Source organism: Leptonychotes weddellii, unplaced genomic scaffold, assembly GCF_054177405.1.
Source record: "Leptonychotes weddellii isolate Sample4059 unplaced genomic scaffold, ASM5417740v2 HiC_scaffold_1845, whole genome shotgun sequence".
Taxonomy (NCBI): Eukaryota; Metazoa; Chordata; class Mammalia; order Carnivora; family Phocidae; genus Leptonychotes; species Leptonychotes weddellii.
The window spans coordinates 1-13,924 of NW_027769213.1; the positions used below are offsets into that span (position 1 = coordinate 1).

The following is a 13,924-nucleotide window of genomic DNA, read 5'->3' on the forward strand; positions in this document are numbered from 1 at the left end:
ATTGTGGACATTGCTGCTATAAACATCGGGGTGCACGTACCCCTTCGGATCCCTACTTTTGTATCTTTGGGGTAAATACCCAGTAGTGCAATTGCTGGATCATATGGTAGCTCTATTTTCAACTTTTTGAGGAACCTCCATACAGTTTTCCAGAGTGGCTGCACCAGCTTGCATTCCCACCAACAGTGTAGGAGGTCCCTGAGGTTCTGTTGACTTTTATTCAGTCCTTTTTCCTTTCTGTTCCTCAGACTATAATATCCATTATCTTCAAATTCACTAATTCTTTCTTTTTCCTGCTCAAATCTGCCTTTGAATACCGGTACTGAAATTTTCACTTAAGTTATTGTATTTTTCAGCTCCAAAATTTGTTTCTGGTTTCTTTTTAGGTTTTCTGTTTCTTTATTGATATTTTCATTTTTTTTTCTACATCACTTTTATTTTCTCCACATCTTCCTTCAGTTCTTTGAGCATCTTTAAGATAGGTATTTATTGTTGTTGTTTTGTTATTGTTTTGAGAGAGAGAGAGAGAGTGCTTGAGTTGGGGTTAGGAGCAGAAGGAGAGGGAGAGAGAGAATCTTAAGCAGGCTCCACGCTCAAAACACTGAGATCATGACCTGAGCTGAAATCAAGAGTCAGAAGCTTAACCCACTGAGCCATCCAGGCACCCCTAAGACAGGTGTTTTTTTAAGTCCTTGTCTAGTATATTTGCCATCAGGTGTTTTTCAAGAACAGTTTTGGTTGACTTATTTTTTTACTTTGAATGGCCGATACTTCCTGTTTGTCTTGTGGTTTTTTTGTTAAAAACTAGACATTGGAATCTAATAATGTGGTAGCTCTGGAATTCAGATTCTCTGCCTTACCCAGGGTTTGCTAGATTTAATTTTATTTATTTATTATTTTTTTTGTTATAGGCTGTTTGTCATGGATCAGCCTTAGGTGTAAACTTAAGTTTTCTCCTGTCTTTTCTGACCCTTTCTCTGGGCATGCGTGGTCACTTTTCTAGTTTTACCTATATATGTGGTTGTTTAGTAATGTCCTTTAATGTCTGGTTTCTTTTTTTTTTTTTTTTTAAGATTTTATTTATTTATTCGACAGAGACACAGTGAGAGAGGGAGCACAAGCAGAGGGGAGTGGGAAAGGGAGAAGCAGGCTTCCCGCCAAGCAGGGAGCCCGATGCAGGGCTCAATCCCAGGACCCTGGGATCATGACCTGAGCTGAAGGCAGATGCTTAATGGACTGAGCTACCCCGGCACCCCTAAAGTCTGGTTTCTAGAAAGGAAGAGGGGAAGGAAAGAATGCTGGCCCTGTAAGTCCCCAGTTACTTCAGCTGGAGGATGAGGGTTGCAGCAGTGGGGACTGGTGCAGGAACAATGGCTCTCTGCATTTTGTGTTTGCTCCTTTGTGATCAGAAGCAGCAATCAGAGCATGGATCCCCAGTATTTGGAGGATTAGGGTCCTTTTTGCCCACCCTGCTTCCTATAGTAAACACTACTCCAGGGACATACATCTGCCTGCCATGTGTCTGGAAGGTGGGGAATGAGTAGCTCCTGCTGTGCTAAGAGCTGAAATTGATCAGAATTAAGTGCAACCATAGCACATACCCTCCCCAATGTCTATCACCCAGCCACCCCATCCTTCCCACCCCCTACCACTCCAGCAACCCTCAGTTTGTTTCCTGAGATTGAGAATTCCTCATATCAGTGAGGTCATATGATACATGTCTTTCTCTGATTGACTTACTTCGCTCAGCATAATACCCTCCAGTTCCATCCACGTCATTGCAAATGGCAAGATTTCATTCTTTTTGATGGCTGCATGTAGTGGCTTTTTTTTTTTTTTAAAGGTTTTATTTATTTGTCAGAGAGAGTGAGGCTCACAAGCAGGGGAAGCTGCAGGCAGAGGGAGAAGCAGACTCCCTCCTGAGCAGGGAGCCTGACCCGGGACTTGATCCCAGGACCCTGGGATCACGACCCGAGCCAAAGGCAGACGCTCAACCAACTGAGCCACCCAGGTGTCCCTCTAATTGTTTTTTTTAATAATCTTTTAGTTGAAAAATTCAGATCGTACAAATAATTACCAAAGCACTTGTTTTTTACTCTTACAGTTTATTTGATCCTACTTTTGTTCCTTTTTCTTTTGAATTTATTGCTTTTAGTTATCATGTTATACTCATTAACTTGGTAGTTAATACAGTCTTATTATTCTCTAAGTGGTTTTTTGAGAGATTATAACATGCATAGTTGACATACTATACCAATGTGTGATGACACTTTGCATTTTTTACTCTCTCCTTGGTCAGTGCATGAATCTTAGGACACTTAAACATCACTTTCCGTCTTGCAACTTAGATACCTTTGTTGTTGTGTATGTTAAACCTATTAATCCATTATTATTTCATATAATTAGTGTTCATTTAGATTTACTAACTCATTCTTTCTGTTAATCTTCAACTCAGGTTTTCCATGTGGTATCATTTTCCATCTGAGGAAGTTCCTTTAGTATTTCCTCTAGTGTACATCTGCTGCTGCTGAATTATCTAGTTTTTACCTGAAAATATATTTATTCCACCTTCATACTAGAAGAGTATTTTTCTTGAAAATGATATTTTATATTGGCAGTTTCTTTCATGCAGTACTTTTAAGCCAACCTTCACTATCCTATTATTTATGCTGAGAAGTTAGCTGCCAGCCTTGTTTTTTTTTTGAGACAGAGTGCGCGTGCGTGGGTCCGGGAAGGGGTAGAGGGAGAGGGAGTCTTAAGCAGATGCGGGGCTTGATCTCAACACCCTGAGATCACAACCTGAGCCAAAACCATTAGTTGAACCCTTAACCAGCTGTACCACCGAGGCACCCCAGCCTTATTGTTCCTTGAAAAGTCATTATTTCCACTCTTCTTTGGTTGTTTTGAGTTTGTTTTCAACAGTTTTACTGTGATGTGCCTATTCATGGATTTCTTTTTATTTTTTCTTCTTAGTTTTCATAGGCTTTGATTTTATGGTCTTTGTTTGGGTTTGAACAATTAACCATTATTTCATCAAATATGGCTTCTGCTTATTCTTTCCCTCTTCTTTTTCTGGCACACTAGTCCTTACAATATTCTCTGTCTCTCATCCTCTTTTCTCTATTTGCCATTCTTTTTGTCTTTCTTCATTCTAGAAATTTTCTTCTAAACTACGTTCATTAACTAATATCTATTCAGTGTACCCAATTTGCTTTTAAATCCATCTTTCAATTATCAATTTCTATTTGGTATTTTTAGTGTTGTTTTGTTTTTTAAGGTCCGGTTCTGTTGGAATTCTCAATCTTGTCTTTATCCTAAGAAGCAGTAACCAGACTCTCTCAAGTTCCTCCTGGTCTGTTTCAATGGGCTCTTGTTTCTGTTGGTTTTCATTTTAGTTCTCTTGCCTCTTTATGTACCTGTTTCTTGTTGTTTACCATACTTTTTATTTATGAATATTTATGGAAATAATTTGAAGTCTAAGGTATATTCCTTCTCCAGGTCAGGTTTACATTTGTTTCCATTATCTGGGCCAGTAGCAGTCTGTTTTCATTTCAGTCCAGATTCAGAGATTGGGATGATTCAAAGCTAAATTGTTTCTCCCTTGGGACCCGAGATAAAGCCTGGTATTACAGGAAATATTTGTTGAATGAAGGCAAATGTAGTAATAGTAATTATTTATTTATTTGTTTACCTTTTGTGGAAAGAACAGAAGTGTTGATGATTTGAATTCCTTCCTCCTTTATTTAAACTTTGTCAGTAATCTTATCTCTTTCTTTTTAACATAGGGATAAAGCAATTCCTAACAAAGTGGGAACATATTGTATCCAGTTTGGGTTTATGATGGATAAAGCAAATATTCTTAACAGTGAACAGGTTTGCTTACTCTTTTTATATACCATAGTTAGCGTTACATTTTCTTGAATGGTTTTGTTTAAAAGTGGATTTTTGGATGCAATTGATAATAAAAATATAAATAATATAATTTTGGGGAATATTAGAATATATTTAAAATATGTTGATTAATATGACCTGGTGCAGAAGTTACTTTTCCCATTTCTCTTTATTTCGAAGAATCCAGTAAGCATTTTAGTGTATATCATGGTAAGGTTGCTGCTATCAACCATACACGAAAATTTTTCAGTTAATAATATTCTGGATAATGAAGTTTAAGGTAGTTTTGATATACATCATCGCCATTCAATAGGTTAATGTACTAAATTTTTAAAAATTACCTGTATTTTTTTTTTTTAAGATTTTATTTATTTATTTGACAGAGAGACAGTGAGAGAGGGAACACAAGCAGGGGGAGCAGGAGAGGGAGAAGCAGGCTTCCCGCTGAGCAGGGAGCCTGATGTGGGGCTCGATCCTAGGACCCTGGGATCATGACCTGAGCCGAAGGCAGGCTGAGCAGGGAGTCCGATGCGGGGCTCGATCCCAGGAGCCTGGGATCATGACCTGAGCTGAAGGCAGACGTTTAACCAACTGAGCCACCCAGGTGCCCCAAAAATTACCTGTATTTTTAAAGCCCTTAAATTTGTTCTTAGATGGCTGTTAACATTCAAAAATTTATCTCTGATAAACCTTTTTTTTTTTTTAATTTTAAAAAGTAAGTTGATTTAGTTTTAGGAGATTAATGGAAATCTATTTCAGAAAGTAAGATTGCACTTTATTTAGTATATGCTAGCATTATTTCTTGTCTTACTCTTAAATACTGAACTATCAATATATTGTTAATCACAATGCTGTTTTTGTTTTGTAAGGTTATAGTTGATGTTGTACCTAACCAACCTGTGAAGTTAGTTCCTAAAATTCAGCCAGCTACACCAGCTGTTTCAAATGTTCGCTCAGTTGCCAGTAGGACCTTGGTCAAAGATTTACATCTTACTATTACGGTAATGTTTATTTACTTCCAAAATTGTGAAGAGTAACAAAAATTATTTCTAGTTTTAGTGTGCAAAATAGTTAATAGAGTCAGATCTTAATTATTCAGTTAAAGGTTATAGGGAAAATTTGTGTGGATGAATGAAATGTTCATAAACACCTTTGTACTTTAATACAAATAGAGAATGTATACATACAATATATCCAGGTATACCAAGTAGAACTGACTCAAAAATGCAGAAATTTGCCTACCTTTCTTATTACATACCTTTTTTTAATGCTCTGTATCTAGTATGTATTATGGATTTGTGTGAGGTAAATTGATTCTTCAGTGTCCATTTCACTGATGAGAAAGAAGGAAGTAATTATTTTTAAGAGGACTGCTCTGATGATTGATCATAGTGAGCTCCTCAAAGCTTCTGATTACTGGGAGAGTAAGCAGCAATAAAGCTGCCAAGAATATTAACAAAAACATGCAAAACACAGTAGTGAGACTTCACCTTTATGGAAAATTGTCCTGGTGGGATACTTCTTTCAGTTTTCTGTTCTGGACAAGTGAATCATTCTTCTCTTCCCCCAGATCAATAGATGCTAAAAGTACATAACAAGGTGAAATTTTAAAAGGGGAATCCTTTTGATACAGAAAGTTATAAGCCATTATATTAAATGGAAGCCTCTGGTTCTTTTGTAGTTTCTGGGATTACTTCCTGCCTGTGGAGCTCTTAATCTGAGAACTGAATTCTGTGCTTGGGAGTAAGAAGGATCAGGATAATTTAATATTTAGGGCTTAGCTCATATTTTCTGATATGATCATGTCCTTTTCTGGGTTTAATCTTCTTACCAGTTCTTCTAATTAGTTTTTTTTATTGTTTACTTGAAGGATGACTACAACAATCAGACTGGAATTGATTTGGTTGGCACTGTAGTAGCTACCATTAAAGGTTCTAATGAGGAAGATACGGATACACCACTCTTTATTGGGAAAGTGAGAACACTCGAATTTCCCTTTCTGAAAGGTTCAGCTGAAATTACGGTAATTTTTATGTCTTCTGGTAGATAGTATTACTGTATTTAATAGTATAAACCACAGTGTTATAATACCTGTTCTTTTGTATGTATAACTATGAAAATGTTCTAAGTATAATATTAAATTAGAAAGTGAGTGGAAATATTTTGTGATTTTGCTGTAAGCTATTACAAATTAAACCCCCAGGATTATTATTACTCTGAGCAAGAACTTCTTTTTCCTTGTGGATGACTGTTCGCTCTGTAATGATTTTTAGCTTCAGTGATAATATATTCATGTATTCATATATTTAAAAGTTACCATTCTGTGGAAACAGAATATAACATAGCCCAGGTAAAATGTATACATAAATAGAAAAATTTAGCAAAGCAGCTTATCTTTGTTACTCTTTTTTTTCCAAAATGGAAATATTTTTACTTGTATAAAAAATACACAATGCAAACACTTAAAAAACAGTAGTTTATTACCGTTCAGAGATGATGATGATGATTAGCAATTTAGTTACTTATCCCCCGGACTTTTCTGTATATACGCAAATACTGCACAGATACCCTGTGTATGATTTATATACATGGGTGGTGTATAAAATTTCATTAATATAGTAGAACTCTGCTTTTATAAAAATTTTATTTAGTACACTTTGATATCTTCATCAGTATGTATAATTCTACATCATTGTATTGATGATAATTTATTTGATCAGTCCTAAGTGGAAATTTAGTTTCTTTCCAAAGCTTGTTGTTATCAACAGTGCTTTTGATCAGGTTTCTTCTGTGTGTATCCTTTTGCATATGTCTGATTGTTTCCTTAAGAAATTACTAGAAGTAGAATTGGTGGCAGGGTATGTTCATTTTAAGTCTTCTAGTAGTTAGCTCTTGCCAATTGCTGTCCAGTTTATATTCCCATCAGAAATGTGTGTGTGACTATCATAATATTACCAACCCTAAACATGAATGGTTTTTGGAATTCTAACCCAAGTTGCCTGTATTTCAAAAAATACTTTGTTACTAGTAAAGTTGAACATTTTTCTCATTCTCGATCTTTTTAGGGTTGTCCCTTCATGCTTTTTCTTTTGGAATGTTCATCATTTTCTTAATTTTATATTAGAGATATTCATGCTTTTTTGTATATAAGTACATTTTCCTGAGTTTGTCTTTTAGATTTTATCTTTGTTTATACTGGAGTGGAGGAAGGATTATATTCACAGTTCTTGCCCTAGTATTCTTTTTTTTTTTTTTTAAAGATTTTATTTATTTATTTGGCAGAGAGAGGCACAGCAAGAGAGGGAACACAAGCAGGGGGAGTGGGAGAGGGAGAAGCAGGCTTCCCGCTGAGCAGGGAGCCCGATGCGGGGCTTGATCCCAGGAGCCTGGGATCATGACCTGAGCCGAAGGCAGACACTTAACGACTGAGCCACCCAGGTGCCCCTGCCCTAGTATTCTTATGCCTTTAATCTTTGATTTGTCTGGATTTTATTTTTGCATTTTTTTCAAATTCATTAACTTAATTTCTTGATATCATTTACTGAATAATTCTTCCTATACCTATAAATTTGAAATGTCACCTTTCTTGTATTTTTTTATTGTTGTCATTGTTCATCTTTATATCTAAACCAGTGCTAATACCGCATTGTTTTAATAACATTAAGCTTACAGTTGGGGATCCTGGCAGCTTGCACCTGGCTTACAGTAGATGTATTGGTTGGTCTGTCAGTGACAGACTGTTAACAGCATTTCTATCGGTTTTTTTTTTAAGATTTTATTTATTTATTTGGTAGAGAGAGCGAGCACAAGCAGGGGGAGCAGCAGGCAGAGGGAGAGGGAGAAGCAGACTCCCCGCTGAGCAGAGAGCCAGACGTGGGGCTTGATCACAGGACCCTGGGATCATGACCTGAGCCGAAGGCAGATGCTTAACCGACTGAGCCACCCAGATGCCCCCTGCCTTTTTTAAGATTTATTTATTCTAGAGAGAGAGAGCATGGGGAGGGGCAGAGGCAAGGGGGAGAGCGAGAGAGAGAATCCTCAGACTCCCCTCTGAGTATAAAGCCCCACAAGGTGCTCGATCCCAGGACCCGGAAATCATGACCTAAGCTGAAACCAAGAGTCGGACGCCCTACTGAGTGAGCCACCCAGGCACCCTTACAGCATTTTCTTTTTTTAAGTTAAATTCAATTAATTCACATATAATGTATTATTTTTTTCAGGGGTACAGGTCTGTGATTCATCAGTCTTATACCCGGTGCTCATTACAACACATTCCCTCCCCAATGTCCATCACCCAGTTACCCCATCCCTCCACCCCCCAGCATTTTTATCTCACTTAGTTTCCAATATTTAAAGTTCTAGAGTTTTTACATAACAGTCTGCATTTCTGATTTATTTGGAGAATTCTAAAGACCTGGCAGTACTGGGCCATGATTCTCTTAGGGCAGAAGGATTTTCCAGTCATTTGTATTCATGTCACTTCTTTTCATCTCTTGACATTGAGGGCAGGTGTCATTTGTTATTTGTATTCACACTTGTTCTTTCATTTTTATGATAGTAGGGAGTAAAGTGAAATTTACTTGTACCCTAACAAAAATTAGGTAATGAAAGCCACATGTTGAAAGACAAAGGGGAAAGACATGTTGAACGTGCAAAGTAAGTTTGTGTTGGAAGAATACACCTAGCCCACCCTACCTTTGTCCTGTTTCCTTGACACTCCCCCACCCCAGCCCCTTGTAGGCATTTGAAATTGCTATCCCAGCTATACACATTTGTGAGGTTAAGATGGTGACTTAAGCTGTTTCCTTGCATGTTCGTGTCATACATATGAATTTCCACTAGAGGTTCCTAATACCACACTGAACAAGCAGAAAACTGCCGAGTCCTCCTTGGCTTCTGACTCGTACATTGATTTAGTAAGTCTAGGGTAGGGCTCTGGACTCTAACGAGCAGGTAATTCTCATCAATATGAACACTGAGGAAATACTGGCTCAGAGCATAACCAGTTATTTGTAAATGTTCCATGTTTACTTGAAAAGAATGTGTACTGTTTTCTCGAAGTCATAATCTAAGCTTATTGTTCACGTTTGTTAACTATTTTCAGATTCTCTATATTATTTGCTCACTTAGATCTGGACATTTCTGAAAGAGGTGTCTCAGTTTTCTGCTATGTATTTGTTCATTTCTTATATTCCACATTCCCATTTGTGCTTGGATCCAGTTATGGACTCTTCAGTTCTCTTCATTTCTTTTATGTTTCTCCTTGATAAGCTATACATCAGAAAAACTTTGAAATAGGAAAGGCCTTCTTAAACAAGACATAAAGGAAAAGATTTTATTTTTAACTACATAAAAAGTTAAAACTTTATTATAATCATATCTTAAACAGAATTAAAATAATGGCAATATATTGATAATTATTGACCCTGAATGGTGGGTATATAGAGAGATTAATTATCTGACCATACAATAAAAAAATGTTTAATTAAATTGTGTAGAAATATTGTTATGCACACACACCAGTATTGGGTTAGGTACATTAAACATATTTTTAAATCTCCTAAAGAACTTCCTGCAAATCAGAAAAAAGACAATCTAGTAGAAAAATAAATGTAAAAAAAAAAAAAGTAATTTTTAAAGTAAAATGTAAAATAAAAAAGAATATGAGCAGGCAGTTAATGGAAGAGAAAGTATAAAGGACCAATAACGTATGACCTCAGTACCAATCAGGGAAATGCTAATTTAAACAATAATGACTGGTTCTTTTAATCCATTATGGGATTAAAAAACATGGGGAAAAAAACTTGATAATGAAGTGTTGGCCAGCATCAGGAAACTAGATATTCTTACACACTAATGATGAGAAGAAAAATCGACAGGCTTTTTGAAGGGAAATATGATATTATCTATTAAAATAAACTGTTTTTAATGAGTCCTATTTCTCATTATTCTAGAGAATACCCAGAGAAATACTGAAAGATATTTTCTTTGCTATATTACAAATAGTAGTTTAAAAATTTTAAGCAGTGAAAGGATATAGTACCGTATACTTATACTATGCATAAGTTTTACAAATTGGTGTCTAGATACTCACTCGCATTGATCAACAAATTGGATTGATTTCTGAAAGCAAACTGAACTATAAAGTGTATGTTTTAAAATTGTGAACAGTGTTTTATTTTTATGTGTTTATATTCATGTAAATTGAAAATAGCTTTCAGAAACTAAGTGTGATTGTAGTTTGGTTTAATGGTGGGCTTATAGTCTGTATTTCTTGGAAAGAAGAATTTGTTATCTGTAATTTATAATTTCATGTCATGAATTGTTCTACAGTGTTTTATGGATTTAGATTTTTAAAAATTCTTCTCTATCTGTGAATTGTACTAGTCTAAAAAATAGAACAGCTAATATCTATTGTTTCCTATAAAGAATGTAAAAAAATAAAAGTCATTTAGGATGTAAATATATTTGCATTATTTACTTGTTACATGCTATGGTCTTAAGCCAAATTTTAGTAAAAGTGTTTTGTATGTTCATTAATGAAGAAAATACAATTTAAAAAAATCTTTCGAGCTTTTTAGGACCTCTTGTTTGGTCACCTGGGACTAGTGGGTCTACTTCCATGGTAACAGCTGTAACTTAAACTCAGCATTGGGCTTTGGGCATGTCTTTGTGATTGTTTTTATAACTTTTATGGCATCAGCTGTTTCACACTTCCTCAACTTCTTAAAGGTTGGCATCAAAAGACTTTGCAGGTCAAGATAGTAAGTGGCCATCAATACTTCTCCAAAAGAATACTTTTTTTTTTGCTAATTGCCTATAACATGTAATTTTTGTATCATCTCTTCATTGATAAGATCATTTGGCTTTCAGACCAATACCAGAACGTAAAAGGTTTTGTGTCTTGGGTGGTGCTGATGTTTTAATGAATGTTAATGAATCTTAAGGATCAGTCAATGCCTGCCTTTAAAATTTACCACTTACTTGGAAACACACAATGAGGTACATAACATTTATACGTTGACAAAGACTATTTTAAATCTTGTTTTTCCTAACTGCTCTTTTCTTTTCACAGAATCTAGTGCTGGCAGAAAATAGTCCTGGAAGGGATAGTACTGAATATTTTATTATATTTGACCCTCAGCTACCAGCTCTATCAAGAACGTTAGAACCATACATCCTACCATTTATGTTTTACAATGGTAAGATTTTAGGAAAGTAGAGGATTTTTCTTCTGTTAGTGTTATTTTTTAAATTTTGCTTTCCATTAACATGGTATTTATTAGTTACCTAGTCATGTTATGCCATGTTTTAGAAAAGTCACAATTTTAGAATTGTTTGAATTATCTGAATGTTTTTTCTTAGATGTTAAGAAGCAGCAACAAATGGCAGCACTTACAAAAGAAAAGGACCAGTTATCTAAGAATATTATAATGTATAGAAGTTTATTTGAAGCCAGTAATCAGCTTCTTGATGAAATGAAGTGTAAGTCATTTTATATTCAAAGGTAATAAAAAATTAGGCTTTGGGGAATGGTAAGGCAGAAGGTTGAGACCATGAGACATAAGAATTGTCTACTTTCTTGAACTACAAATAAACTGCAGAACACTGCAGTAATGTGTAAGGAAGTAAGGCAGTAATGATTGCTTATATTTGTTATTTGATCTTCTTATGTATTCCAGCACTTTAAATAAATTTATATCCTGCTTACCAATAAAAATTTTGAGATTTTTTTTTATTAGAAATCAATCTGTGGAAATTTAAGGCTTTTGACATGATAGTAATGTTTATATCTAGCTCCAGGTTCTGGCAGAAGATATTGAAAGACAGTATTACTGGGGAAGTGACATGTAATATAATTTTTAGTTTGAGTCCTGGGACTATGTGTATTTTACTTAAAATATCTGCAGTATGTCGCACTATGGAGGTGTACAGGGCAGCACACACTGTATAGAAATATGTAACTTATTTTTAAGTCAATGCACAATGTTTGCTGCGATTTTTAATAAATTTTGTAGACCATTAAAATAAGACATTTGCTCAGTTGTGGTTTATCTTTTTCTCTTTGTCAGATTTTTTTGCTATGGTTTTTGTCTTTGTGCTTATTACATATGTAGTTAAAATTTTGATCCATTAACTGACAAATGTACTGCCTGCCTCATAGTACTCACTTTTGTTTATCCAAGGTCAATGATATTTAGAGGATAATGGGAGCTAAGTAGGATGATGAGGTAATACATCAGTAGTAGCACTAAAGATTCTTTTTATAAAGTCTTATTTGGTTCTTGTCACAACTTTATGCAGTTATGTAATGTGTAGTCATATGGATTAGGATTAAACAATTTATCTAAGATTACTTGGAGTTTGCAGTATTAATATATATGATATCTTCCTTAACCGCCTTAAAACCAAGTTTTGGTTTTTTAAAACCAGCCTTAATACCACCTTTAAAACCAAATTTTGTTTCTCATTTTTGTGTATTAGATCCAAATCTTAATCTTAGACTTTTAGTTTCATTTTGTATTTCTAAAATAGTCACTTAGATTTTTTCACTTTAGCATTAGTCATTACAAGAGATAAAAAACAAGAGATTGAAAATATTTTTCAAAAACTGTATTTTGGGTATTATTACAAATTGATGCAGTTTTGTTTGTTTTTGTTTTTAATTTTAGGCCAAGTCGAAGAGGCAAAATTAAAAGAGGCTCAGTTGCAAAATGAATTAAAGACACATAATATTGACATTCCTACAACACAACAGGTACAGTTTCCATGTATATGTGAAAAATTTTTTTAATTAAATTCTAGTCTATAATTTTTTTTTATCATTTTTTTATTTACAGTGTTATGGGCACTCTTGGGGGGTTCCAAGACATGTGGATTATAGTCTAGCCACTTACTAGACATTAGAAGGGGCTAACAAAATGATAGAATACTTTTTTAAAAAATATGAATAATAAGTATTTATTATAGTTTATAATAGCAAAAGATCAGAAACAAAAACATGGTTAAATAAATTATGATATATTCACGTAATGGAATAAAGGCCAAACATTATTTTAAATGTTTTAAATGTTTCCGTGTTTCACTTATTTGTGAACGTTTCAGTGATTCACTTTCATGCAACTACTCATTGAACATTTACTTTGTAGTTAGTGCTGTGCTAATCCAGGCTATCTTAGAGAACAAGGGATAGCTTTATACATACTGAAATGGAATGATCTATGCAGTTTTAGGTGAAAAGATAAAGGTGAGTTTAAGGATAGTTAGAACGTATGCCCCTATATGTGGAAAAATATGTATGTTCATAGATGTTAATACATGTGTATATATTAAGAGGTTGGTGTTATTATCCCTATTTTACAAATAAGAAAACAGACTTGAGAATATGGCAAAATCTGATGAGAGAACCAGTAGGGATGTAACTATGATTTTAATTTAAAATTATCTGACCCCAAATCACAGGGACTTTCTGATACAGCATGTTTTTTTTTTATTATGTTAATCACCATACATTACATCATTAGTTTTTGATGTAGTGTTCCATGATTCACTGTTTGTGCATAACACCCAGTGCTCCATGCAGAATGTGCCCTCTTTAATACCCATCACCAGGCTAACACATCCTCCCACCCCCTCCCCTCTAGAACCCTCAGATTGTTTTTCAGAGTCCATCGTCTCTCATGGTTCGTCTCCCCCTCCAATTTCCCCCCCTCATTCTTCCCCTCCTGCTATCTTCTTTTTTTTTTGCCTTACCATATATTGCATTATTTGTTTCATTTTTTTTTTTTGCCTTACCATATATTGCATTATTTGTTTCAGAGGTACAGATCTGTGATTCAACAGTCTTGCACAATTCACAGCACTCACCATAGCACATATCCTCCCCAATGTCTATCACCCAGCCACCCCATCCCTCCCACACACACCCCCACTCTAGCAACCCTCAGTTTGTTTCCTGAGATTAAGAATTCCTCAGTGAGGTCATATGATACATGTCTTTCACTGATTGACTTATTTCACTCAGCATAACACC

The 13,924-nt window shown here is 35.0% G+C and overlaps 1 protein-coding gene across 1 annotated transcript; it reads left to right on the plus strand.

Moving 5' to 3' along the window:
• The first annotated feature begins 3,762 nt into the window (after window positions 1–3,762).
• Window positions 3,763–13,172, plus strand: LOC145718616 (structural maintenance of chromosomes flexible hinge domain-containing protein 1-like). Its single transcript, XM_081810128.1, has 6 exons — window positions 3,763–3,873; window positions 4,761–4,892; window positions 5,762–5,914; window positions 10,967–11,093; window positions 11,257–11,376; window positions 12,564–13,172. Exons 1-6 carry the CDS (start codon window positions 3,838–3,840, stop codon window positions 12,683–12,685), a joined length of 690 nt encoding a protein of 229 aa, XP_081666254.1. The 5' UTR covers window positions 3,763–3,837; the 3' UTR covers window positions 12,686–13,172.
• Window positions 13,173–13,924: the final 752 nt, after the last annotated feature.

Excerpts from the sequence above, each read along its gene's own strand:
- LOC145718616 (XM_081810128.1), top strand. The coding sequence starts at position 3,838 with ATGATGGATAAAGCAAATATTCTTAACAGTGAACAG. Across the intron at positions 4,893-5,761 it reads ATTTACATCTTACTATTACG|GATGACTACAACAATCAGAC; the intron begins GTAATGTTTATT and ends GTTTACTTGAAG. Across the intron at positions 11,094-11,256 it reads ACCATTTATGTTTTACAATG|ATGTTAAGAAGCAGCAACAA; the intron begins GTAAGATTTTAG and ends GTTTTTTCTTAG.